The sequence below is a fragment of the Chionomys nivalis genome, chromosome 1, assembly GCF_950005125.1.
Source record: "Chionomys nivalis chromosome 1, mChiNiv1.1, whole genome shotgun sequence".
Lineage (NCBI taxonomy): Eukaryota > Metazoa > Chordata > Mammalia > Rodentia > Cricetidae > Chionomys > Chionomys nivalis.
The window spans coordinates 59,908,914-59,936,407 of NC_080086.1; the positions used below are offsets into that span (position 1 = coordinate 59,908,914).

Sequence of the window (27,494 nt, forward strand, 5' to 3'; positions counted from 1 at the left end):
AATTGTATTGATTGATGATTGATGTGGAAGGGCCCAAATAAAGAGACCCCCCAACAGTGCTTGGCTTCAGACTGTGAGGACAACTTTAAATGTAACCAGTGCCTATAGGGAGGATAGTGCCTAGGAAACCCATATGAGCTACCTGTGAGTCCCCCATGGGAACTAGAACCCACTCTTCCCACAGCCACCACCTTTGTGTGACCTTCAGAGAAGCCCCTTGACCTGGGAAGACAGTTTCCCCATTGTGTCTGCCAGACTGCGTCACTCCAGGGTTCAAACAGTGGCCCAGAGTAACAGACCCAAATCCAACTGCCAACCACTGGCGGTGATACCATAGATGGAGATGGAGGGCTAGCAGCCACCTCTGTCCAGTGGGAAGGGCTGCCTCTGTCTGCCCAGCAGCTGGCCTGTGGTACGTGAGCCCAGCATGGTCACACCTGCCTATCATTCAACAACACCAGGCAGAAGTGCAGTTCCCCAGAGGCCTTCTCACTTCTAATGACCACGAGCATGCTCTGTAGAGAAGTTGACCAGTAGACCAATGAGGGCCAGGATTTCAGGTTCGCAGAACTAAAGCAGGGCATCTCTGACAATACTGCCCAGTTGTCCCTACGGATCCTAAGGGCACTGGATCCAGGAGGCCCTGGCCCAGCCCCCAAACAGCAGGTGTTCTAGTCCCATATATGAGCCAGCCTGGCTTCTGCACAGCCACTGTATGCTCTAGATCATCTCCAGACTACGGTCACACATCACTATGCTGTGTGGAGTGATGTTTAGGGCATAAGGACCAAGCTGCTTGTTTCACACAGTTTCAAGTCTTGTCTCAAACGTTTTGTAACCAGTGCTGGTGGAAACACAGACCATAGGATCCTCTGAATCTCCAAAGCTCTGACAGGAAGGTCAGCAAACTCACACAGCTGAGCTGAGGACAGGGCCTTGCTGAGGACAGCCAAGTCTGCAGAAGCTGGGGAAGCCCCAGGCTCCTCCCAGCACCACAACCACCCAGCAGCCCTGGCAATGTCCTATGTCCAGGCCCTAGGAGCTGGCAATGGGTGGGGGGAATGGAATCATAGGGTTCCCAAGTTCCTGCGGGGAACAACTTTATACACAGCCCTTCATCCTCATGACACCTGAGACACCTCACAGGTTTAAAACCCCTATGGGCTCAGACAGGCCCAGATCTTATTGGTAAGCGGAGTGCTGAGGAGAGATGACCCTGCACATGCCCGGCTGCACTCTGCCACTAAGCCACACCCAGTGTTCTTTTGCTATCACCTTTTCCTCTGAGGACAGGGTCTCAATACATTGCCCTGGCTGGCCCTGGTCTGGCAGCCCCACTGTCCCAGACTCCTTAGTAATGGATTATATCTATGCCTCACCAGACATGATTCTGGGCCCAGACCTGCATCCTAGGATAGGCATGGTGCCCTGGGTTTGGCTTCTGCCCCTGCGCCAACAGCTCTTCCTCATATCAGCTAGAGGATCTCCTCTTAGTCAGATTTCATCCCTACTGGCTGCAGGAACTTTACGGACACTAAGCACAGGCAGCCTCCCCTCCAGTCTCCCTGACCCACAAGAGATGGGCACAGGGTACCACTACCTCGTGCCAGCCTCTCTCACTATGTCCATAGGCCAGAAAGAAGGCAGAGCTCTCTGGAACCTTCTGGGCTTTGGTGGGGACAAAATGGCTTAATCATCACTGAGTTTATATACTAGTGCCCAGAGGATGGCGCCTGTGACAGATAGGAGCCGGCACCTGTACCTGCCCTGCAGAATGAGGCAGCCCCAAGGAAGGGAGCCCTTCCTGCCCAGCTTTCTGACAGCCTCTTCAAGGACAAGCCACCTCCTGCTGTTTCTGCAGCTCCCTCTGCTATGCCAGTCCAGTAGAATCAGGACCCTCCCAAAGCCCCTTGAGTGACAGCAGAAGCAGACGTCAGAGCCCCTCTCCACGGCCCAGAGAGGCAGGCATGTGGCTTCCATTTAGGCCACATCTGGACACGCTCAGGCAGTGACAGCCCAGCTGAGGCCGTGGAGATCCCTGGTACAATTCTGACTCCCAGTCAGGACCCCCGCCCTAGTTAGGCCCAGACAGTGGATAGAAACCACCTTCTCCAGGCCCCAGAGCTGCCATGGCAACAGGGCTAGGGTCATTTCCGGCCTGCCTCTCAGTGAGCACAGAAGGTTGAGTAGGGCAAAGCTGTCTCTCCCAGCTTCTCCCCCACCTATAGCCCCAAACTCCCCTCCAATAGCAGCCTGGAGACTCTAAGTTTCAGACCCCACGTTTCTCAGAGGCTTGGCAGGCCACCAAAGCCCCACTCACAAGGCCTGCTGTCACCCACCCTCACCAGCTGCATGCCCCGCTGGCTGCGCCTTTATCTGCTCAGTGCACTCCACTCCGCTAGGCCCCCAAAGGGACGGCTGAGCCCGCCTTGTTCTCCAACACTGCCCCTGAGAGAGGTTGGGCCCCACAAATGCTGCGGAGGAGAGAGCTGTGGCAGAGAGAGTAGAGTCAGTCACATCTCATGCTCTTGGAGCACTCAGCTCCATGCCGTCGACAACCACAGAGGAGCTCGCTGCAGCCTCAAAACGGTCCTGAAGTAGGGCTTCTACACTGCCTGCAGATGAAGAAACTGAGGCACAAAGGGCCAAGCCATTTGCCTATGGAGGGCTCTGGGTCCTGTTTTAAACCTCCTCTTCCTCAGCTGAAGCTGCAGGGCCTTCGTGGCCCTGCTGACTATAATCTGGGCCCTTTGAGTGAGGATGGCCCTGCAGTAGGTGAGGGTATTTCAGGCCTAGTTCCAGGAACTTTCATCAACGCCATAGCCCAAACACAGCTGAGAAAGCCCGGCATGGAGATCTACCAGGTGAGCAAAGCTGCTCCCAGATCCCTTGGAGTCACGGGGGAAGCCAGGGCTTTTCCTATCCTGGAAACCCAGAGGCTGCAGGCCAAGGGCACTGAGCCCTCCCACACACATGCAGTTCATTAGACCTTCCCTGCCCCCTGCACTTCAAGGCTCAGGGTGGAGAACAACGTGGGCCCCAGGCCCAGTCAGTCACAGGCCTCCTCTATAGCCACACCTCCCTAGCAGGCTGGGAGCAGGGAGCCACGGGGAAGGGAAGCAGGCTGGAAGCAGAGATGCTGGTGGTATGAGGACCATAGGCTCGAAGCCATCCTCATCACAGCCACAGAGCCTGGAGCAACAGGAAAGGATCACGGCCACAAGATGACTGCCTCAGAGCCCCTCACCCACTCTGTTTGAAAGCCCTCCCAGGCCCTTCCCTGACATCCATCCCTCAAAACCCGAGGCCCAGAGCCACACCAGCCCACTCCTGCTTTTCCTGGGCCATTGGGGCCTTGCTCACAGACAACCCTGCAGTATGGGGCTGAACAAGACACAGGCTCTGGTCGTGGGGAAACCACATAATTTCCCAGGCAGTATTGTAAGGAAAACAGGAGAAAATAGAGTTGGTGGGTTGGAGGGAGACAAGACTCAACTGTTCAGGAAAGACTTCCTGGAGGAGGTGCTGTCTGAGCTTAGCAAATGCTGAGAATCGTCGGGAGATCAGATTCTCAGGGAGACAGTGAGTCAACAGAGTTGAAGAAGAATGAGGAAGAGAGGTTGGCAGTGGTCTCCTGCCAGTTCCAACCATCATCCAATGCTTATAGAGCACCAGCTGTTCACAGGAGGTACTGAAGCCCTTAGGTTAAGCCCCAAATCTGACTGGTATAATGCTAAACATCAGAAAATGAGCAAGGACCGAAGTGATGATGCCTCTAATGCCAGCTTTGAAAGAGGTCAAAGCTGCAAGAAGGCAGGCGGGTGGCAGAGAGGGCACCCTGACGAGGCACCTGTCACAGAGAAAAGGACTAGGTCATCCAGACACCTGGGAAAGCATCTCAGACAGAAGCTGTGGCAAGTGCAAAGGTCCCAGGACCAGAGGCTGCCTGCCCAAGACTATGAGAATGGGCCTGGGCTAACTATGAGAGTGAGGGAGTCAGGGGAGGAGGGGAGGAAGTCTCTGGGCAGCTGAGAAAGACATGTGGACACCACGGGGACCTTAGCGTCTAATTTGTATAAGGTGTGAGCCACTGAGGGGCTGACACATTAACCAGACTCATGGCTGGAAGGAGCCCCAGAGTTAGAGCCACGATAGAACATGTCCCCTCTGCCACCAACCCACTGCTGGGCTTCTATAGGAGGACACTCATGGACAGTTGACCAGACCCGCTGAGCCCTGTGATCCCTGCTAAGACACCCTTGGACTCTAGTAGGCAGGACCATACTCTATTCTGATGAAGAAAACCTTCTGTGCCCTCAGCCAGAGCCCACCAGGGACCCTGTACCTCCTAGAAAATGACCTCTCTGTACCCCTCGGCCAAGCCTATGAAAGGGCAGCTGCTGAGATCCCTTGCCAATGTCTTTCTGTCTTAGGCCTGCAAGAAAGCACCATGGAAATCTCCACCAACCCATACCACTTTGTCTCAGGCCTGAGAGAGGGCAGCTGAAATGAACCCATAGGCAGTGACAGTTCCTTCCAGGCTCAGTTGTCCTGCAGGAACACAGGAAAGGGCCTTACCATCAGGACCACCTCTGGGGACAGAATGTACTGAGTTAGGGTCTATGTCCTCTTCTGCCCGGGATCGAGGTCGCAATTGCGGGTGCTGGGGTATTTCTTCAGGCACCTCTGGGGAGGATGTGACCTGGGCTCTGTCAGGCGGCAGTGTGGAAAGGGTGGGGTAGCTGCTGGACTTCACTGGGTCCTCGGGAGAGCTGTCTGTGGCCAGAGATGGAATGAGACCAGCCATGCCTGACTTAGGCAGGGGAGCAGCACCCTCCTGCCCTGCACTGGGAGGAGTAGCCTGGGCATCAGGAATAAGGTTCTCTTCTGGTCCTGCCTTGGCTTCAGCCTCCTTCTCCTGGACAGGGAGGTCAGGTCCAGCTGGGGATGCTGTAGGCAAGCTGTCCGGCCTCCCGGGGTCACCTGCTGCTGGTGGCTCAGTGACCGACATCTCCTCCACTTCATCCTCCTCTTCCTCATCAATGTCCTGGGTCACTCTCCTGGCTTTGGCCTGCATGGGTGCTGGAGGACCCAGGGCAGCAGCTGCTGTGGGTCTGGGGAGGGCAGCTGGCCAAGGAGTTGCTCGGATGGAGGATGGTGGCAGATTCCCACCTCCTAGAGCAGCTGGGGGGCCCTCTGCACCTGCCTGGACCTCATTCACAGTGGCCATGGTGGCTTCTGCCTCAGCCACCTCCTGATCATAACTGTAGGGGTCTTCGTACTGTCGCTCAGCGTCACCATCCTCTGCATCTGAGAAGTTCCCATGGCAACCAGGGAGCTGGTAGCAAATGAGCTCACCGCCAACATCAGGGCAGTGGCAGGCCCGGCAGGGTGAGAGATGGACAGTGTGGCCAGCTGCATACTTACGGCCAGAGTGGACACAGCCCACCTGGCCACACTGGGGACAACTGTCAGCTACCACCACAGCCTCGATGCAGTTGGGTGGCAGTTCAGGGCACAGCATAAACTGGCAGCTTATCTTGCCACCACCCTGCGGGCAGGAACACTCGGTGCTACCAAAGTCCACGAAGTAGGACTGGCCGGCTGGCACGCGGCCATCCACGAAACCTCCCTGCACACAGTCATAGTACTGGTAGCCTTCACAGGCACAGCCCTGCTGCACACAGGTGGCGCAGCAGGCTCCTGGCTCCAGGGCTTCCTCGATGCAGTTCTCCAGTACTGGACACTCCACGCCTGTGCAGTCCTGCCACGGGACCGCCATGCCTGTGCTTAGAGTCAGTGCCATGACCAGGGCCAAGGCCAGCCACGCTCCTGCAGACTCCTGGAGCAGCATCACGTCTCGAGAGGCCCTGGAAGGATGGAGAGGAAGCCGGTCACGCCAAGGACACACAGAGAGATGAGGTGCACACACCAGCATGTGCACACACAGCACACAGCCATCTCCACCTCCAGGCATGCCCCTCTGCCCACACTCATGCAGCCTTCGGGCCTGGTCTCTCGCACACACAGACAACCACATGCAGGGAAGATACAGGAACATGAGCAGGTGTCATTCAGGTGCCACAGATGCTGAAGTAGGTCAGCAATTTGGTCCTACGTCTGTGTGCTCAAGGTGACTTGAGTCCTCTGCGTCATCTAGTCCACAGTCACGTCATACACACACACACACACACACACACTAAGGTAAAGGCAAGTAAGTACACTTGAGTACATGCTCACTTAGTCCAGCGCTGTGGCCTCACCCTGCCCAGTCACCCTGACACATCCATGGGTCATCCTGCACACATACTCCCATGCCCATGTCTACATACATGTCCATGTCTACATACATGCCCATGTCTACATAGATGCCCATGTCTACAGACATGCCCACGTCTACATACATGCCCATGTCTACAGACATGCCCATGTCTATATATATGCCCGTATCTACATACAGCCACCAGAACAGTTTTCCTCCTCCAAACACTTGGCTGAGTTCCCAGCCATGGCTGCCAGCCAGGAGGTGTGGATAGGGACGCAGGGCAGGAACAGGTCCCCTCTAGGCTCCGGCACAGCCATTCAACTCTGTGTATACTGCAGCCCCAGCCATCAACTCCAGAGTTCATGATCATCTTTCCCACAAGACCCTGGAATTTCAAGGTCAACCTTGGGCGTTCCTCCATCTTCTCACAGCATCTTGCGTCTCTGTCCTGCCCATCTCCAAGATCAGCCCTCTTCTGCTCTGCTGCCCCAAGCCACACCTGCCCTGCCTGATTCCCAGATTAACCACCACCCCATCGTGCCTCCCCGACCTTCCCTGGGATGCCAGAGTGATCCAGGTGTCTAGCTTCCATCACCAGCAAGAAGCAGCCAGAACCCACACCATGCCCAGCACTGGTTGGGTTCCCCCAACCAATCATGAATGCTCCCAGGAGCCTCCCCTTTCCTGCTCCCTGGTTCCTCAAAGTCTTCCACAGCCACTCAAATCCTCACTCCTGCAAAAGTTACAGATCTGCACAGGCACAGTGACTCAACAGCATCAGGTCAGCCCCTGGACAGCACAATCCCCTGAAGTCACGAACAGGGATTCTCACACCATCTGTTCTGATGGTACCTATTTGGGGTGTGTGTGTGTGCGCGCACGCTTGTGTGTGTGTGTGCATGAGCACGTGTGCATGTGTGTGGGGGTTATGTATACATTTGTTCCTAGGGGGTCACATGTTGCATATGTTATATGTATGAGTGTGCCTGTGTGCACGTGTGTGATGTCAAAGAACAACCTCGGGTTTCATCCTCAGAAACACTGTCCACCTTCTTTAAGACAGGGTTCCTCACTGGCCTGGAGCTGGACAATTAGAGTAGACTAGCTGGCCAGTGAGCTCCAGGGCTCCTTCCTTCTGTCTCCCCAGAGCTGTGATTACAGGGACATAGCATCATGCCCAGCATTTTACATAGGTTCTGGAGATTGAGCCCTGGTGACTGCCTCACTGATTGGGCAAGCCTAGCCCTGTTTTTTATCTTTTAGAAAATACAACAAAGTATAGTCCCTGGGTCTCAATATTTGTTGATTTGTTTTTTTTTTCATTTTTTTAAAATATTTATTTATTATGTATACAATATTCTGTCTGTGCATATGCCTGCAGGCCAGAAGAGGGCACCAGATCTCATTACAAGTGGCTATGAGCCACCATGTGGTTGCTGGGAATTGAACTCAGGACCTCTGGAAGAGCAGTCAGTGCTCTTAACCTCTGAGCCATCTCTCCAGCCCTTGTTGATTTGTTTTAGGGGAAGATTTTATTTGTTTGTTTGTAGACAGGTCTCACATAGTAGTGACGGCTGTCCTTGAACGTGAGAGAATTCTCCTTCCTCAGCCTCCCAAGTACTAGGGTAAACAGGTCTATACCACCACACCCAAGTCTTGCTTTAAACATTAAGAAGATGGATGGTAACTTCTTGAAGGTCTGGGGTGAGGAGGAGCAGAGAGGGTGCTGACTTTCTGGAGAACGGATTGCTTGGGGTACCCAGCTCCCACCCAACCCAGGCAGGGTAAGTATGGCCTTTGGGCATGGCCTGAACCCTGAAGGAGGCAATGAAAGATTGGCAGGTGGTCATCACCAGTTGCGGCTACCAGCTGGCAGGAATCTGTGCTGGGTACGTCCAGGGACTCGTGTTTCGTCAGCCAGTAAGATGGGCCAGCTGGCTGACCACCCCAAGCTGACGGCCCTGAGGTAAATGGTACATGCCCACCTGTTCCAGGCACTTGTGGCTCTGTAAGGCAGTAAATAGAGAATCTGGGGAGGGTCTGGTTGCGAAGCCTACTATCCTGGGGACTCAGGAAAGACATCTTACAGAAGGTGGCATCTGACAGACTTGAGGAGGCAAAGTGCTTTGGGCTAGGGACAGCAAGTGCATAGGCTTGCAGCAGGAGCAGCAGGACACAGGGAGGGACTCGGGTAAGAGGGAGGATGGGGGCTGGCAACAGGTGAGCAAGGAGATAGTAATGAAAGCTAAGCAGTGTGTTCTCCCGAGTGAGGGACGTGGTATGCCTGCAGCCCAGAGGCCTGACAACCATGTGGACTACCTGTGTCGAGTACAGCAGAAGACAGAGAGAACAAGAAGTGCGGGCTGGTCCAGGAGAAGGAAGGTGGGAGGAGATGCTTGCTGTGAAGATCAAGTCCACAGAGTATGCAGACAGACTCTGGTCAGGCAGGGGAAAGAGGAGGGGTTTTGGAAGCCTAGAAGAGGAAGCCACAGATGGAGTCCATGGATGTGCTGGAGACGTGAAGTCCTGTTGGGACTGGGAAGGGTTTGGGAAGCCAGGAACCACACCATAAAAATAACCCTGAAAGAGGGAGCCTGAGTCCATGCCAGGCACAGAATTGGGGATCTCCCCAGGAGCTCATGCCAGCTGACTCAGTCCTCACCTGCTATGGGATAATTGCCAAACTGTGAACCCCGAGATTACATTATTTACTGCAAAAACCTGTTTCTATCTCTGATGTGTCTCAGCTCTAGCACACACCTCTAATCCAAGAGCTTTCTGATGGAATACTGTAAACAGATTAAATAAAGTCAACGATAGGTCAAGAGGCAGAGCCAGCAATCAGTCGACAAGAGTTGAACTGTTAAGTGATTATTAAGAAAAATAATAATCAGGAAGTGGTTATTAAGAAAAAAGACCATACGGAGTAAGAGGGAATCAGGAGAACAGATAGAGAGATGCACAGGAAGTAGAAGGGAGGGACATTCAGTTGGAGGAGTTTGGTTTGAGATGGTGTAGGGAAGGCGGGAGGTTTCAGGGACGTAGGTAAAAAGGAAGATGAGCTGGGTGCTTGCTCTGCCTCTCTGAGACAGCAGGCTTTCACCCCCAGCATCTGGCTTCCGGGTCTTTATTGGTAGAATTGAGCGATTGATATATTGGTAAAAAAAAAAAAAAAAAAAAAAACCTCATCCTTCCAGAGGTGACAGTAGGAAGGGGAAGGAAGATCTAAGCAGCCTCCAGTCTCCACAAACCTCCAGTGAACCCCACAGGTCTTCAGGACCTTTCACTAGCCTTCCCAGTTGACTCTTAACATGCATGGATGAAGTTCCCCAGAGTAAGGTCACAACCACACCTAGCCAGGGTCTCCGAGAGTTTCCCCTGGGAGCCCCACTCTCCAGAAGTGGGGGGCAGATAGGACACATGCTAGAATAGCATCGTGTGAGGACAACTCCATCCAGTATGTTCTGAAGCTGCCCGCACTACAGAGCACCGCGTGCAGCTGACACATACTTCACACCCAGGAAGCACTGGCGTGGTCTGCAGGTTGGTGGTGGGGTCACTGTGGGAGTTACTGTCTAGCTGTCCATCCCCAGATGTGCTACTCTGTGCCAGGGAGGCTGGAATCTGCTGATACCCCATCTTGGTTCTCCAGCTTCCTGTGCAGTCAAAGGGAGGGACAGAGAGGCTGGGGTGTCCACTCCTTGCTTGTTTCCCTCTGGCCCTCCGGGATACCATGGCAGTTCACCTTTCCCCATGGCCACAGTTCCTCTTCCCTCATTCCACTCCTCCTGTCACAGACACTGTTGTCTTCCATGGCTGTCCCTTGTCATCTAGACCCAGGAGACCACAGATCCCTTTCTGCCCTGCCTGCAGCCCGAGGCACGCCCCTTGATGGACCCCACAGCATGGAAAGCAGAGACCTGGTGCACCTTCAAAGTGGAATGCTAAGTGGGAAGAGCAGGGAAGAGAACAGGAGCACACTCACTGAGGCAGGCCATGTGGAAAGCAAGCATGTTCCTGAGACAGGGGACACACGCTCAGGAAGCTGAGGGCTGGGTCAACCTTGCTTGTTTCCCAAGCGCGAGGACCCGAGTTTGATCCCCAAGGGCCATCTAAGAATCTGGACACAGCCACACATGTCTGTAATCCCAGCTCTGGGGAAGAGAAGACAGGAAGATCCCTGGGGCCATGCCAGCTGACTCAGTGAGCTCCAGGTTCAGAGAGAGACTGTGTCTCAAAAGTAAAGTGGGGCAAGGAAGAGGAAGACACTCATCACTGACCTATGACCTCCATACACACTTGCAAATATGCACATACATATACCACATGCATACACAAAACTTTTAATTTTTAGAAAACACATGCCTTGACGTCACATGGACAGGGCCTTGGGGGTAGAGACTCTTTCAGCAAAGTTCTCTCTCCAAGGGTACCCATTGGAGATCCCGTCTCCACAACCTCACACAAATCCCTTGGTGAGCAAGGATGCCCAAGAGGAGCAGGTCTCTGGCATATCAGCCTCAGGTGCTCTAGGATGTTGCTTAGACTTCTGCTGGTCTCTGTGACTGGTCACATTTGAGTCCTTACTGTTCCAGAGCCTCTACAAACCATGGTCCTCTAGTGAAGTGATTAACAAGTTAACCTCCACATTGTTGCACGACTCTGAGCTGGCAAGGGCATTGGAAGGCCAGAGTGGCCCCAGGAAAACATTCTATTGTTGCCATTGTAAAAGTGGGGTCTGTCCAGATGAGAGCAGTGACCACATTATAGCAGTGCCCAGCAATCCCCCTTATTCTCTGACAAAGGATTCCTGGATCCCTGGGGATGCCTGAGACCTCAAACATCTCCAAATCCTGCAATCCTGACTTAGATCAAAGTGCCCAGCCAGCAAACTTCTCCTTTGCTTACCCCTCCCCTCCAATGAGCACTTCCTGCCTCTCACTGGCATATGGATCACCACCATCAGTGCTTCTGTGCTTTGGGGCCATGACTAAGTGGCACAGGACCGCTTAAAGGCAAGTTCCATATCAATGCCACACCCTATTAAGTAACTAGCAGGAGGGTAGTGAACACAGCATGGATCCACTGGGCAGAGCGGCTCAGGTCCCAGGCAGGAAGGCACTAGAGGTCATCATTCGTCCCAGAATGCACACCACTTCAAACCTATGATGTCTAGTCCTGAGATTTGCTACTTGATATTTGGGGCCATTCTTGGCTGTAGACAATTAAGCTGTGGGAGATGAAGCTTTCAACAAGCCTTCTGCATGTTACACAGTAAGATGGGTCCTTTGCTTCTCCAATTCTCTAAGAACTTCTGGTTCTGACAAGAAGAGACCTGCTGGAACTAAGAAATAAAAACCTGGGCCATGCAGTCACACTGGGATTTCAGACAGCGATGAACACTAGTTTAGCATGAGTACACTCCTGAGATATTTAGGACATATTCACTGGGTGGGTTTCTGAAACCCTGTTTGAACTGGCAGGCTGCACTGGACGGGCAGCTCTGGAGGAAAGTCTGAGCCTGGCGCTGTATGCCTTACAACTTCTCAAGCATTCGGAATGAATCTCCTTTAAATGACAGGCAGCTACAGAAAACCCTGGAGCTTGCAAACAGCTGGGCTGACAGCAGGGAAATAAACACACGAGCCCTTCTCTCTGGCCAGTCAGAACATGAGCAATCAGTTCCACCTGGCCAGGGTACTGCCCTCAAGGCTGCCAGACCCATCCCCTCACCCAACCAGAGGACAGCACAAGCCAATAGCCAGTCTATCTGCACACAGCTCCACCCATGGGACCTTGTGTTTATGGAACCAAACTGAACACACTGCCCTTGACTGATTCAGCCTCCCTAGCTCTCTGTAAGATCTGAGAGCTCCTGGTCTTGATTCCACAAGGACTTGGGCTTCTCCTTTGTTTGAGACACAGTCTGGCCATGTAGCCCTGGATAGCCTGAAACTCACTGTGCAGACCAGGACGGCCTTAAACTTCAGGGTAATCCTTCCTCTACTTTACCCTCTACTCAGTAGCCACTGTGTCTAGCACCAGTCACCCTCAGTGTGTCAGTCTCTTCAGATTCAACAGCCTACAGCTCCTCAAGACCCTCAGTGGTAACAGATGTGTCCCATGTCCCCAATGGCTTCAAGTCTAGGATATGGGCACATGTACAGGCCTCAGCATGCCAGAGCTCCTGGGTACGGGGAGAGAAGAGAGGAACTAGGGTCTCAGCACAGTACTAGGGCTACCAATGGATGGGGCAGGGCAAAGGTCTTGGAACCCAGCCCTCACCCCACCAAAGACCAGGAAGAGCTACCGTCCATCATGTCAAGATGAGGAGACACCTGCCAGCCAACAGTGAGAAGCTGGAGAAGATACAGGGGTGGATGATTAGCAGTCAACACCTCCCAACTGGGGTCTCCAGGTGAAAAGAAACTGGAGCCATGCAGTGCCTAGCACACACAGACACACAGAGAGACAAAAGCAAACACATCACACACACAGAGACCCACACATACAGAGACGTATAGAATATGTGCACACACACAAACACACACAGAGACACACAAATCCACACACAGACCCACAAATACAGAGACACATAAAATGCATGCACACATACAGACATACACATAAATGCACAGAGAAACATACACATAGACACATACACACAGACAGATACACACACATACAAATACACAGACATACAGACACATACAGCGAGACAAACTCACACGCACACTGACAATGGCTTGATTCTAAAATTGTTCAGAACCTACCTTTAATGCATAGATTATCCTGGGTTCACCGAAGGTCCAGAAAGACAAGGCCATGTTCATTAAATTAATCCCACATGACCACACTCACCACGGCATGCCACCCACTGGTCAAGAGGCCAATAAAGACAACCGGATGATGGAATGCCACCAGCCTCAGCAAGAACATTCTGGGACAGGCCACCCATGTAAATGCCCCTTAAGGGCATGATGTCCAGTAACATGCTAGTCAAAATGGACACTCACTAAAGAGTCCACTTACACTTACACAATCTGGGCACTGTGATGGAGAAGTGGACACACCTTTGGTAGAAGAGGACTGAGGAGGACGAAGAGGCAACATTCCAACTGAGACTTATCCAACAAAAATATGTGGAGTCATCCAAAGCTCTGGGGAATGGCAACAGGCAGGGGAAATACATGTGAAAGGGCCCTGGGGCACGAGCATAGAGCAATTGCTGGTGCCAGGACACAGAGGGGGCGCTGGTACTGAATGCCCAGAACTTCTGCTCAGGATTAGAGTCTAGAGATAGAAATGGAGACAGCTGCACAACCCTGTGGCGGCTCTTAATGACACTGAGCCACACACTCAAAACTGATACATTGTGTGTATATTTTACAAAACAAACAACAACAACAACAAAAAAAACCCAGCTCACACATGCAGTTCAAACCAAAAGCCAAAAGAAAGTGATCAGATCAGAGAGAGACACGTAAGACCTGACAGGAAACAAGTGCTGCCCCTGAAACCTGCTTTCAGTAGTACGCTTCCTGGCAGCCAGTGCCAAAAGGGAAATTAGAGGGTGACCCGGTGCTCCCCATCTGATAAGAGGAAGTCATTAGATCACTGGGAAAATAAGCTTGTTCTTGGCACCAGCCCCCAGTCAGGAGCTCAGCAGCTGACCAGCTTCATCCTCATTTGAGCTGCTCAGAGCAGACAATGCTGACACCAGGCTGCGAGTGTCCAGACATGTTTATTTTATTTAGCTATAATTCACGGATGAGGAAACTGAGGCCAGATGGGATAAGTGATCTGTCCAACGACCCACAAACATAAAGAGTGACAAAGGGATATGAACCCAGATCTGAATGGGGACAGGAACCCAAGTCCTTTAGTTCAGCAAGCGCCTTCTCATCCCATCCCCCATCAGCCCTGTGCCGAGTACCAAGAAGGGACAGTGAACACGACCAACAGAAGGGCCCCTGTCAGGGAAAGAGGGAAAATGTGATTTAAGATCACAAGTTCAAGGTTAACCTGGGCTACATAGTGACGCGAGTATCAAAAATAACAACCAAGGAAAAAAAGGAGTGTGCTTGTGTGTGTGTATGAGAGAGAGAGAGAGAGAGAGAGAGAGAGAGAGAGAGAGAGAGAGAGAGAGAGAGAACGAGAGAGAAAGAGACTGACTGACTCTTCTGGAACCAATAACCTAATGTAGAAAAAAAAAACACATGGAAGAAATCAGTAAGCCAATCTGCAATCTGGGCATTGTAACAGTGAGCTGGAAACACCCGTGGTAAAAGAGGAGCAAGGAGGCTGAGGGGGTGACATTTCAACTAAGATTTACCCAGCAAAAATATCCAAAGGTCTGGAGAACGGCAATGGGCAGAGGAAATGCAGATGCAAAAGCCCTTGGGCACAAATCAGTCTGGCACACCGCGGGTACCATGGAAGAGAGACAGCAGGAGCTGGGAAGTAGACAACAAGAAAGAAGGTGGTCAGGGAACAAGGGAGAGGAGCGGAAGGGAAGGAGACCTTAATTACACCGGTCCAGTGAGTGCACTGGGAGCTTGGCAGACATGGGCACACACTGCTCTGCCTAAGGTCACTGGGTAACAGCATGCTTGAAATTCAAAGAGAAGCTTCCAAGGTCTGAAGACAATCCTAGTCCTAGAAAGCGGAAAACCAAGTAGACGTGTCCAACCTCCAGCCTGCAGGCCACATGGTTCCACATGGTTCCAGCCGATCTGTAAAGGCAGCCCACACAATTGTAGGTGACAATGGCCAAAGGCTGGACATCCCTATTTAAAGAATGAGGCAGGAGGCAGAACTAAGAACCATGTCTCCCTATGGCCAATCCACTAGAGGAAGGGTCCACAGAGCCACAGTGCCTTCCAGGGACAGCCGTGTCCTCTTGATTCATGAAGGTGGTGCTGCCAAGGGATCTGCCCTCCCACTTTACCCCGACACTGATGCATGTTTCGTACATGTGCTTTTCCCCCGTAAGGTGTTTTTCAAAAGGAAAAGAACCACGCCATTCAGAAAAAGGCAACAAAAGGAAGAGGGCAGGAATCTGGGGGAGGGATGTGAAGCCACACACGACTGCCACCCATCATGGAGTCTGGTTTCTCTCCGAAGCTCTACTTCCTTTGTGCCCTGTGACTCGGTCAGAACACAGCATGGTGTGGTTGCCACAAATCAAGTCTGGCTGTGCAGGGAAAAGAATTAGTTGGGACTCAGAGAAGGGTCTGGAGTCCTCTGGGGCACAGTACTTGGGCAAGGGGCAGGCCAGGAAGTATGGTTCAGGCTGGTTCAGGCTGAAGACAGTGGGGGAAAAGGACTGGGACACCCACCCAAATTACCCTAGAAACAGAAGGGAAATTCTGAATCCAAATGCAAGTCATGAATTTAAACTAGTGACCCAGAGCCAGGCGTGATGGCGCATGCCTATGGCTCAAGCTACTTGAGAGGCTGAGGCAGGAGGATTGCTGGAGGCCAGGCATTTGGGGCCAGTCTGGGCTACATAACAATAAAAGAAGTCTTAAAAACAAAAACAAGCCAACAAAACAAAACAATATGGATGTGTTTGTTTGGCCCTATGTGGGATTTAGGGTCGGGCAGCTTCTCACTCACTCTCCAGCCCCTGGACTATTCTTCAATGGAGTGAGCTCATGAGAATGTTGGAAAAACAAACTCTCATTGGAACAGCCAGCCTTCACCCTCCCTTTCCACCCCTCCCTAGGAAAGAAAAGAATAAAATGCTGCCAAGTGTTGGGTGAGGGCTGAACCTTGGGTTCATAGGTATGAACTGCTAATCTCATAACCAGGACAAGCAGGTGAAAAATTACACAGCTTAACGCCCAGCACTCTTAATTAACATTGGAGAAAAGAAAATGTTGCTTTTGGCTCTGGGGTGCTCCATCTTTGCCTTCCCCAGTTATTAGCCTACAAAGCGGAAGCAGTCCCAGGGTGGAGCAGTGAAAAGGACTTGCCTGGGCCAAGGCTGATCTCAGCACTCCTACCTGGGGCCCCATCCAGCCTATGATGAAGCACCCTTGACCTCTCTGAGCTAGCTCAAGGGCCAGGCTGCCTGAGCTGTCTCCCCGGATCCTCTTAGTGGGCTATGCAAACATCTGTGGGACATGAAGGATGGATCTGACCTGCACACCGCCCATCTAGAGCAGCCCACGCACGCAACTAACTCAGCACTTCCATTTCCCTTGTAACAGTGACAGATATCAAGTCAGTCAGAGCCCACAGGACCCAGCTCAGGGGACACAGTGGGAACGAACTCTCTCTGTCACCCTCTATGAGGCATCAAGGGTCCCTGAAGTCACTCTGTCCTCAGAAGGACACTGAAGACACTGGAGCCAGTTTGGCTCAAAGGAAGGAAGGGAGGAGGGAGGAACGGAGAGGGAGAGGGAGAGAAGAAAGGAAGGGAAGGAGGGAGGGAGGGAGGGAAGGAGGGAGAGAGGGAAGGAGGGAGGGAGGGGAAAAGAGAAAGAGGCATGGCCACAGCTGCCGGGGCACCTGCACTAGCTACACATAAAGCTAACTGAAAAGTCAAACTTGTAATGAGCTAACCCAAGCTAACTTGGACCAGGCTGTCCCTGAAACCCAAGTCTTAACATACAGGCATATTCTGTGGAGACAGGGACTTGTCCCTGCCCCTCCCCCATAAAATGAAAACCTCAAGGATCACTTTGCAAGCACACATCCTTCTTCCCCACCCATCTCTCCCAAGTTGGCTCCCTCTGGAGCCCTCCAAAGAACCAATTCCCACCAAACTGGAAGATTCTTCCTGATTCCCTTCTTATCATCACCCTAACCTGAGATATTTTTCCTCTGAAATTGCAGCCTCTAATCCCATTCTATGCTTAAGATCAAGTCCAAAGGGTTAGAAAGTGGATAAAAAGAGAGTAAGTAGCTAGGTAGTGGGTAGATGGAGGCATGGAGGAGTGACTGGGTGGAGGGAGGGAGGGATAGAGAGATGGATGGATGAATGAATGGGTGGATGGATGGATGAATGGAGGGAGGGAGGGAGGAAGGGAAAGTGGATGAACAGAATGGTTAGTAGGTGGGCAAATGGGTGGGTGTATGGATATATGAGTGGAAGGGTAGATGGGTATATATGGGAAGGTGGCTGGGTGGGTGGGTAAATGGATAAGTGAATGACTAGACAGGTAGATAGGTAAATTATAGGTGGAAAGATGGTTTGATGGGGAGATGAATGTGTCAGTGGATGGGTAAGAATTAGAAGGAAGATAGATGGGTGAAAAGGTTGGTTAATGGACACATGAACTTAGAAAATGGCTAAGTAAGTAGATACTGGTGAGAAGAGCATGTGGAGCTGGGTAGATGGGTTGTCGGTGGATGGAGAGCAGATGGCTGGGAAGGTAGACTGATGGGGGTATCACTAGGTTGATGGGTGTCAATTGAGCGGATGAGTAGGTGGAGGACAGAGTGGATAGTTTCTGGGTGGGTGAGGAGATGGAGGGTGGAGGTGGGTGGAAGCTGGGGACATCAGCATAGGATGAATGGAGTCACAGGCCAATAGACAGTGACTGTATGAATGGGTGTCAGGAGTCAGGCTTGCCCATGAAAGTCACAGACCAAAGGAAGCCATGAGTCAGTTCTTCATTTCCACAATACAGCCCAGACCAAGCCCCAGGGCTCCACAGCTGGCCAGCACCTCAGACAGCTCCCTGCCCTGGGGACCAGAACCAGAGCTCAGGCCCTGGAGTCCGACTGGCCTGGTGGAGATCCCAGCAGAGTGAGTTCCCCCGCTGTGTGTCCACAGGTGAGAGGCTGTACCTCTCTGAACTCAGTCTCCTGCCTGTTGCATGAGAACACCGGTGTCCTCATGGAAGACTGAGAATAAAACGAAAAGCCTTTTGACAGAGGTCAGCGTGAGGCAGTACAGACAGGGCCCCTCAAAATTTCCATCTTATTAAAAGATTGTTTTAAAAATTGCTCCAGGCCTTGAAAATGGAATGTGCCTCCCCCCTCCTCCCATTATAAAACCAAGAAAATCCTAAAATCTAAAGCAGACACAGACAGCACAAGGGAAGACCTCGCTGCCCACTCTCCACTGCGGCATCGGACGCCAGAAGCCACACAAGGCTGGAAGTCAGTGCGGTTCACCATTCTGGCAAGCAAGAGCCGAAAGCAAATTCAAACATTCCCTAGATGCAGAAAAACGAGCAATAAAATCCAACACTGTGGGATTCAAATCTCTGAGAAGGGCTAGCCCATCTCTCTTCGTAGACAATGAGGTGACCTTTGGGGGATAGGGCTGGAGGGAGCACAGTGGCCATAAACACGGCCCCACAGTCTATCACAGCAGTTTTGTCTTTCCTTCTTCCTCAAGGCCTTTCTAGGGTAAACATGAAGATTCTTTTCCAGGGTCACGTGTGCATATATAGCCACACATGTGATGGCTTCCCCTCACCTGGCCACTTCCCACCTCTCCTAAGTACGAGCCAGCTCTCCCACCCTAGCTGTGGAGCATAGCCACTCCCCCGACCTCAACATGCCCCGCTTCCCTCTGCCAGACCATACATCCTTCAGGGTCCTTCAGTGACTGACTGGCACTCTACACCCATATTCCCCAGCTGCCATCACAGCTGGATGGAGATGTCAGCCAAGGGAGAGGGCAGCTGGCCTCTTCAACTCCCAAGGGCCTTTGCCAAGCAACAATTTATTGGCACAAACCTGGAATTTGTGTATTTCTCAAGACTGCCAGAGAGCAGGTGGTATGCGAAAACCAGCAAGATCTGGTCCCAGCCATGGTACAACCACCACACCAAGAGTCTGAGAAACCCCACCCCACTTCGCACCCTGCCGACACAGTCAGCAATCACGGCTGAAGCAGAGACAAAGGATCAAGACCAAGCTGGGTGCTCCTGACAACAGGACTCAAAATCAAATCCATGGGTGCTGGGCAGTTCAAAAGCAGGTGACCCAGGGATACTCTCCCCTGCAGAAGAACCCCGCCACTGCAACCTGAGGAACGCAATCATCTTAACTGTAGAAGACTGTCTGAGGAACCCAGGAACAGAGGGTGTGTGTGTGTGTGTGTGTGTGTGTGTGTGTGTGTGTGTGTGTGTGCTTGTGTGCAAGAGAGAGCCTGTATTGGGTGTAGGAATGTGTGCTGGGTTTAAGAGAACACTGCCTGAGCATGACTGTTTTTGTTAGTACAATGGGTGTGCATGTCTGTGTACAGGAAAGAATGGGGGATACCTCCATGGTTAAGTGCACTTGCTATTCTTCCAGAAGACTCAAGTTTCATTCCTAACATCCACATCAGGTAACTCACACGATGGAGGAGGGTCATATGTCTATTTGTTACTTTCATTGGTTAATAAAGAAACTGCCTTGGCTTTTTGATAGGGCAGGATTTAGATAAGTGGAGCAGACAGAACAGAATGCTGGGAAGAAGGGAAGTGAGGCATACACCATGATTCTTCGACCCAAGACGGATGTAGGCTAGAATCTTTCCCAGTAAGCCACCACCTCATGGTGCTACACAGATTATTAGAAATGGGTTAATCAAGATGTGAGAATTAGCCAATAAGAGGCTAGAGCTAATGGGCCAAGCAGTGTTTAAATGAATATAATTTGTGTGTTGTTATTTCGGGTGTAAAGCTAGCAGTGTGGGAGCCGGGCAGGATAAAAAAGCAGGCCTGCTTGCCTCATCACTACACTCACAGCCTCCTGTAACCCCAGATCTGACACCTCTGGAGTTACATGCATGGACACAGGAACACAATAATTAATAGTATAATAACTCTTAGAAGGAGGGAGTGTGTATATGGATATATGTGACTATGGATGTGTGTTCCTGTGTTTTCTTGTGTGTATATGCCTATGTGCGTGTCAGGGACTCGAATGTATTGGCAAGTTGTCTTTACAAGACATTCTATGCACCAAGACCACCTGCCCTGATGCCCTGATCCCTGGATCTCAGGAGGGCCTCTCCTTCCTCACTGACCGCCTGCCCTGATGCCCTGATCCCTGGGTCTCAGGAGGGCCTCTCCTTCCTCACTGACCACCTGCCCTGATCCTTGGTTCTCAGGACCTCTCCTTCCTCACCACATCCTCTCTTCACCTCCCTAACTTACCTCACCATCCTTAGGATCCATTCTCAGAATAAGGTCAGACCCAGGGGGAAGAGCAAGGAGGGTGCTCAAGGGTTCTCTGATGTGTTTCTCAGTGGAGAGACCCTAAAACCAGAACTTTCTAGATTTCTTGAATGCTCCCTTGGATAAAAGTCAGGACTGGAGCTGGGTGGTGGTGGCGCACGCCTTTAATCTCAGCACTTGGGAGGCAGAGGGAATCGGATCTCTGTGAGTTCAAGGCCAGCCTGGTCTACAAGAGCTAGTTCCAGGACAGGCTCCAAAGCTACAGAGAAACCCTATCTCAAAAATTAAAAAAAAATAGTCAGGGCTGGACATTCAGGCTTGGGGAGTTACAGGTAAGGGAGGATGGACTCTGGGGGCACCAAGAGCTGGGAAGCAGGACCGCAAGGCCAAAGTCAACTTGTCAAAGACACCTCAGCAACCAAAGGAGTGACAGGTGCCAAGAGAGAAGCTGCCACTCAGTGCTGCCCACCTGCCCAGCATGTGTTTCTGGAAGGGTGCACGGATTGTGACCTCCTTCCATCTCCATCTGCCTCTGGGAGGGGACTGTCACTCAACCACTCCCCAGATGGAGACTCTGAAGCTGGAAGAGATAACCTGTGGCTAAGGCCAAAGGCAAGTGACCAGCCAGTCTTCCCCACACATCCTATGCACTGCCTGGCCCTCCTCACACCCCAGAGCCTCTTTCCACATGCAAACCATCCTTGGGCCCAAAGGTGCTATCCTCACCTCAGAGATGAGCCACCTGAGGCCCAAAGGGAAGAGAAACCTGGGGGGATCGGGTCTACCTCAAGCAATGTCCTCTCACAGGTGCAGCATGGATGCTCAGTGCCCCAGCCCCCACCTCCTGAGGCTCCCACCATCCCCTTGGCCTCTGCCCAGTGCTGGGGTGGCACCATTTCCTCACCAGCTGAAGACGTGGGTGGAGACCCTGGCCAAGGACAATACAGTCAGGCTCCCACCCCGAGGAAGGAAATAACCTCCCCTAGACCTGCACTTTCTCTGCAGCAATCAGCCTGCATGCAGAGGCATTTCTGAACCCTTTCCAAGTTACAGTAATTTCGAGGACAATGGCTGTAAATGACGCACAGCCTGACCCTCAAGGCACCCTGGAAAAGCACATGCCAAAAGGAGGCCTGTAGCACCTCACCACCGAGAACATGGAGGTGGACAGAGTGGACTCCCGTCCATTCTTCTTCCTTAGTGTGACTGCAAGCAGGCACAGACCCTCTCAGAGCCTTGGTCTACCTGTCCTGTCGCCTCAAGAGTTTTGGCCTTGTTCCTCCTGTGTTTAGAGTTTCTGAAGTGCCCGTCCCTAGTCCTTCACTCAAACCTGGGAGTTCTCTATTCCCAAGGTTCTACCTCCCTCTTGTGATCAATCCACTCACCAAAAGGAAGCATGCTTTTTCAAGGCCCCAGTGTCTCTCATTCTCCCTTTCCATCAAAATGGTGGTCCCCCCACATGCCCAGGAAGCTCCCCAGCTCCCCTGAGGTTCGGCTGAATGTAGCTGCCTCCTGGCTCAGCTTCGGAGGCCTCTGAACTCCCGTCACTCCAGATTGTGTACCTATATTGTGAGTGCCGCACCCCAGAGCCCTCGAGACTGCCATGAGAGATATCCTCCTCCCTCTGTGCACCTTCCCCAGCAAGGAAGCTTGGGGAGCAAACTTAGGAGCCCCAACTCCAGCAAGCACCTCCATGGACATTCCCACAAAATGCCCACTAGATTCTCAACTGTTCCTAAGTGTGGTCACAGTTTCCACTGCTCCCACTGAGCCCCCGTCCCAGTCTCCACTCACCTCTGCACATTAAACTGAATTTCCCCACTGCCACCACTGCCAGGTTCTAGCCTTTTGGGAGGGTATGACATACAGAGGGGCTTTCAGGCCTCGGGAGAAGAGCTGGACTACTGCGAACCCAGATGATACAAGGATCCCGATCAATGGATCTATCATCAAGGGACCCCTGGGTCTCGTACCAGCCTCCACTTTCCCTCACTCTACTTCTATACAGCAGGACTCTCAGAACCCCCACCTTCAGTTGAACCCAGAGTCACATCACTTCTCATTTCCAGCCTGACCACTTTGGTCCTAGCTGCAACTTCCAACTGTAGTAGTAGGCAGGAGATCCCTGATTGGGGCGGGGGGGGGGGGGCGCATAACCCTGATGTCACCTCCAGCCTGCTGTCCTGATTGCAGCCATGGGGATCTTTCATTTCAACCGGACCACCCTAAGCCATCAGAATCCCCTAGCAGTGCGGCACCTCCAGTGGCCATCCTCTCCCACCTCCAAGACTATCCACCTTGATAAGTTATGGGGTTTAGAGGGGTCTCATCCTATAACTGGTTCTGGTCACTTGTTCCTGACATGTCTCTGTGTTAATGTCTCTTCTGGTGGCAGTACCCAGGGTGAGGTCCTGAATGTTAAGCCCACCCTCAGACCCTGTTCTAGGCAACCTCCTATGCCCCTCTGCTCACATGGATGTGTGCACCGCCTGCCTCTGGTCTGCATCTCCCACCAGATGTGGAGGATGTGGCCTGGACCACTGCACTATCCCCAGCACTCAGTGGTACTCGGTGAACACCTGCCGGATGAAGGCACGTCTTCTCTGGCAAAGCTGAGAAAGGAAGGAAATCGAGGCTTGGAGGCTGAGTGAGCCAATGGGCCTGAACAAGTGCAATGTTTGGACAGAAGAGCTGTGACCCTCCTGTGAGGCCAAACAGGCTCTTTCTGCACCAGCTTCTTCCCATGCAAGAGTGGGGTCTGAGCCGGTCCCCTGAGTTGGGCTATGTACCTAAGACCAAATGAGGACACACACTCTCAACCAAATGCCAAATGCCCATTCCAGACAGCCCTCGGGGATTAACCAGGAGTGCACACCCCAGGAAAGGAGAGAGGAAAGGAGAGGGAGAGAGGAGGGAGGGAGAGAGGGGAGGGATTTCCTTTTGCTTACTGGCTGGACTTTGCAAAGCGTGACTTTGGCACTATATAATGTAATCTCTGTGGAAACTTTCCCAGGTCGTGCCAGGGAGAAGTCGGTCTGTTCCACGAGGTCATGAGCACAGGGAATTGGACTCCAGCCCTCACTCACAAGCAAACCCCCGTTCACTGATGGCTTTCAGCTCTCTGTGATGTTCAGAGGTTTATTTTCCATGTCACTCGGGGTGGCTCACAGGGTTAAACACACTAACCACATGCTCAACTACTAGTCAACACCCCAGCCTCTCCTGCATGTTCTGAGCCTACCTCACCAACAAGGCTCAAAACTCCAGATACAACAAGGCACGCAGTAGGGTGTCTCACCTCTCTTGCACTGACAACCCATGCCTTTCCCCTCGGGGTAGTGGCTGCTCCACACGCAGGCCCCTGAATGTGTATTCTGATCTTACGCAAGGCAGCATGGCAACACAAGTGGCAGTTCTTCGTTATTATCTTCCAGGAGACCTTCTAGATCTTTCCACACAGCCTTCCCTCTGTTTCATCTCATGGGAAGCTTGGTGTACCCCACCAGGCCTGGCTCTGAGGAGGGCTCAGCGGCCACACGGCACCATTCTGCGGAGGCACAAAGCCTCTGGAACCCAGACACTTCCCAAGCATATTTACAGGAACCTGTATCTTGGGGATTCCTGATCCAAAACTTCCAGAAACTTCTGGGGCATGTTGGCACACTTCTTTAATTGGACCACTAAGGAGGCAGAGGCAGGCAGATCTCTGTGAGTTCAAGGTCAACCTGGTCCACATAGTGAGTTGAGGCCAGAAAGCAAAATAAAACAAACAAACAACAACAACAACAACAAAAAAACTCCCAGGAAATTCCAAACTGTTGTACACCTCACACCTCCTCTGTCCCTAGAGCCTCCTTGCCACAAAAGCTCCTCCTCTTCCCTTTTTCTGCCCTTTCACTAGCTGTTATCATGGCTACCACATTTCAGTTTAGAGAATCCTCCTCAAAGATCCTTGTGCCTCAACCCCTAAGCCTAGGCGAGAAGGTAAGATCTAGGCCAGCCCCGCTATATAACAAGACTGTCACACACGCGTACACACGTGCACGCGCATGTGCACATACACACACACAGCTGCATGGGAACACGCACAACACGTGCTTCACCCACCCCTGCCCCCAGGAGCTCTGCACCCACACCTGGCCCGGACAAAACGTTAGCCGGTCGCCCCATCTCCACTTCCTCACTGCATGCTCACAAGTGCTAGAAGATTCCAAACATCTCTACCATACAAAAGAGAAGGCTGAAGCCCAGGGAAGGGTGAGGCCCAGGCGGCACAGGGGCAGCCAGGCTCTAGACCACTTCTCTAGCAGGAAACCTGCTAAGGGAGGCCAGTGGCTGCTCCCTCTCTTTGTTCCATGAGCCACGGACAGGTAGCCACAGGTCACGGGGTGCTTGGCATACCTGAAATCAGCCACATACAGAGGACCAGTGTGGAAGGCCACAGAAATTTCAGTTTAGAATAACACACTGGTCACCACACCCTGCGCTACCCATCCGGCAGCTGCCTGCTGGAACGTGAGCGTGGCTTGCCTGGTATCCGGAGTCCCCTCTCTGTGTGACATCTCATTCGTCGAGGCCAGCTGGGGGAATACTAAGAAGAATGGCTCAGAGCCTAGCTTCTAACTCTATGGTGCCAGGCCAGCAGACGTCCGAGGGGAGACACCTGAGCAGTGCCACGGGTGTGCCCAAACTTTGTGCTCTCCACCTGGTGGCCACAGGAATCACAGCGAAGGGGACTGTCACACTCATCAGATAGGGTCCTGTGGCCAGGCTGTGTGTAACCTCACCCCTGAGCTCCGTCCACCATGATCCTAAGGAGCAGTTCCCTCTCCTTAGTCACGCGGGAGCATCTGTCAGGCTCCTACTTGTGTGTCAGCACGCATGAGACTCAGGAAGCTCCAGAGTCACCGATGGCAAGGTCCCCTTTCTCAGGGTTCAGTGCTGGAAGGGCAGAGAGCTTTGTCTGTTCCAGCCTTGCTTGTTGAACTCTCTCTGAGCCCCCCTTCTCTGTGTGTCAGTCAGAACCAATATGGCCTCAGAGAGTGGCTCTCAGGATCTATGAAGAAAAGAATGCTATGTGAGGCCTACCTCAGGTCTGGCAGGAGCTATGAGCTTCCTCCAGTAGGGACACCAGGCCATCACCCCTACAGACCAGCACCAACTGTCTACCCCATCACAAGGATCCCCTGTAGACCGGAGCCATGGACACTCCCACCTCTAGTACCAAGGTCCTGAATGGTGGAAGACTCACTGAAGGCTTCCTGCCATGGCCTAGCCTGGGACCACCCTCAAGGCAGTCAAGGGATCACATGCAGTCAAAGGGTCTTAGTGAAAACAGGCCCCTGAAGGTCAGACAGGGGCCCATAAGGAAGGCCTGGTGGTGACTGCACCTAAAGCGCACATGGCCCGTCCTTAAGGGTAGCAGACAATCAGCCCTGGTTGAAGCAAGCCACAAAACCCTATGAATCCTGAGCCACCGGAGCTTGTGTTTTTCAAGAAAAGACGGAAATCCAGGCTTTTCTATGAAAGCTGCCAGTTAGTAAATGCTGGCAGCTAATTCGATTTTTAAAAACAATAATAGCATGTTGAGAGCCAAGCAAAACATGCAGAGCCAGTCACGGCTGGGGCTGGCCGGTCTGTGTCTCAAGACAGAGGCTTTCTACATATTAGATGGTGGAGTAGGCGGGAAGTCAAGGAGTACCTGCCCTTGGCAACACCTCCCATCCTGCCTTTTCTCTTGGGGGTCCTGCACCCCACCCACCCTTGGCACCTCAGGAAGGTGAGGCCCTGAGCTCCCGTCATTCCTTCACAAATATGCATCAGCTACAGCCAGTGCCAAGCCCAGGGAGCCCTCTGCTGCCGCCAAAGCCATCCAGCCTCTCCTGGGGGGCCTGGTTCACCGCCCTCTGAGCAACATTCACTCACACCACAGACTCCTTTGTGTCTCTCTGAACTGTCCCAGGACACCCGCCGGCTCAGATCAACTTCTGACTGGCCTGAGTGCCCATCATCACAAAGCAGATGGGCAAGATCTCAGGACAGCAGGGGAGGAAGATATGACACCGTTGCCTAGGAAACTAGGGTGATGGAGAGAACCAAGGGGCTGTGAGGAGCCAGGCCCACCCCTGAAGACTGAGCCCGTCCTGGGCCCCCCACAGCCACCCAGGCCACAGTAAGTGTGAGCCAAGAATAACACCAGCAGCCACCCTCCTTCTCCCACTAAGCTAAGGCCCCCACTTACCAGGAGAACCACAGATGCTAGGGACTATGATGCTGTCTGTGCACCTGAGTGTGGGGACCCTCTGTGTCCTCAGGCCGGCGTGGGAGATGTGTGTGAAACAGTGGATGGCTCTAATCATGCCACAACAACTGGTGTTGAACCAAACTTGTTATGGGTGTTGGAAGCACACGTGTGTAACACGACACATTTGCGTGTCTGAGGGATGCCTGAACTGCAGGCTGGTGTGTGTGAAAGCACAGCATGCAGAGGGATGGATGCGGGAGGGGAGAGTTTGCAGAGTCCCTGCGTGAGAGATTCTCGACCTAGGGGTTGGGGTGGTGGCCTGTGCCTCTGCAGAGCTTGCAGTAACTTCTGCTAGCGTGAGTGTAAGTGCGTGTGTGGCAGTGTGTGACTGCAGGTGGGGTGGTGCCAGACTGAGAGGCCCAGTCTTCCCTGCTCTGGTGGTGGTGGTGGGGGCTGATCCTGGGAGACCCCGAGGGATAAGGCTGGGGGTTGGAAGGCCAGAGATGCAGCCAGGGGTCAAGGCAAGATGACCGACCTGGAGGGAACGCGGCGTGGACACTCAGGGCCCCGTACTCACCCGGTGCTCTGTGCTGCGCTGCGCCGCCGTCTGTCCATCGGTGGACCCGCCGTCGGTGAATCCAGAGCCCGGGTTGCGCGCGGCGCGGGGCGGGGAAGAGCGGGACGGACCAGGCCTTTAGGCCCCGCCCCACAGGTCCCGCCTCAGGGCGGGGCCTCGGCTTTTGCCAAGACATCTTCGTCCAGCCCCTGGCTCAACCCACGCCGGGCTTTCTTGTCCCGGTCTCTGAGCCCCCTCTCGGCACCCCGTCTCGGCAGCACGTTTCTGCATACTGGC

General features: G+C 52.8%; 1 protein-coding gene across 2 annotated transcripts in view; it reads right to left on the reverse strand.

Annotated features, from left to right (window-relative positions):
• Positions 1 to 27,277, reverse strand: part of Fbln2 (fibulin 2) — a 63,290-nt gene extending 36,013 nt beyond the window's left edge. For both annotated transcript variants that reach the window (XM_057770042.1, XM_057770033.1), the window contains exons 1-2: positions 27,219 to 27,277; positions 4,579 to 5,870 (exon numbers count right to left, since the gene is read on the reverse strand). In XM_057770042.1, the coding sequence (XP_057626025.1) occupies positions 4,579 to 5,870; positions 27,219 to 27,256 (1,330 nt within the window). In that variant the 5' untranslated portion in view covers positions 27,257 to 27,277. The remainder of the gene's footprint in view (positions 1 to 4,578; positions 5,871 to 27,218) is intronic.
• Positions 27,278 to 27,494: the final 217 nt, after the last annotated feature.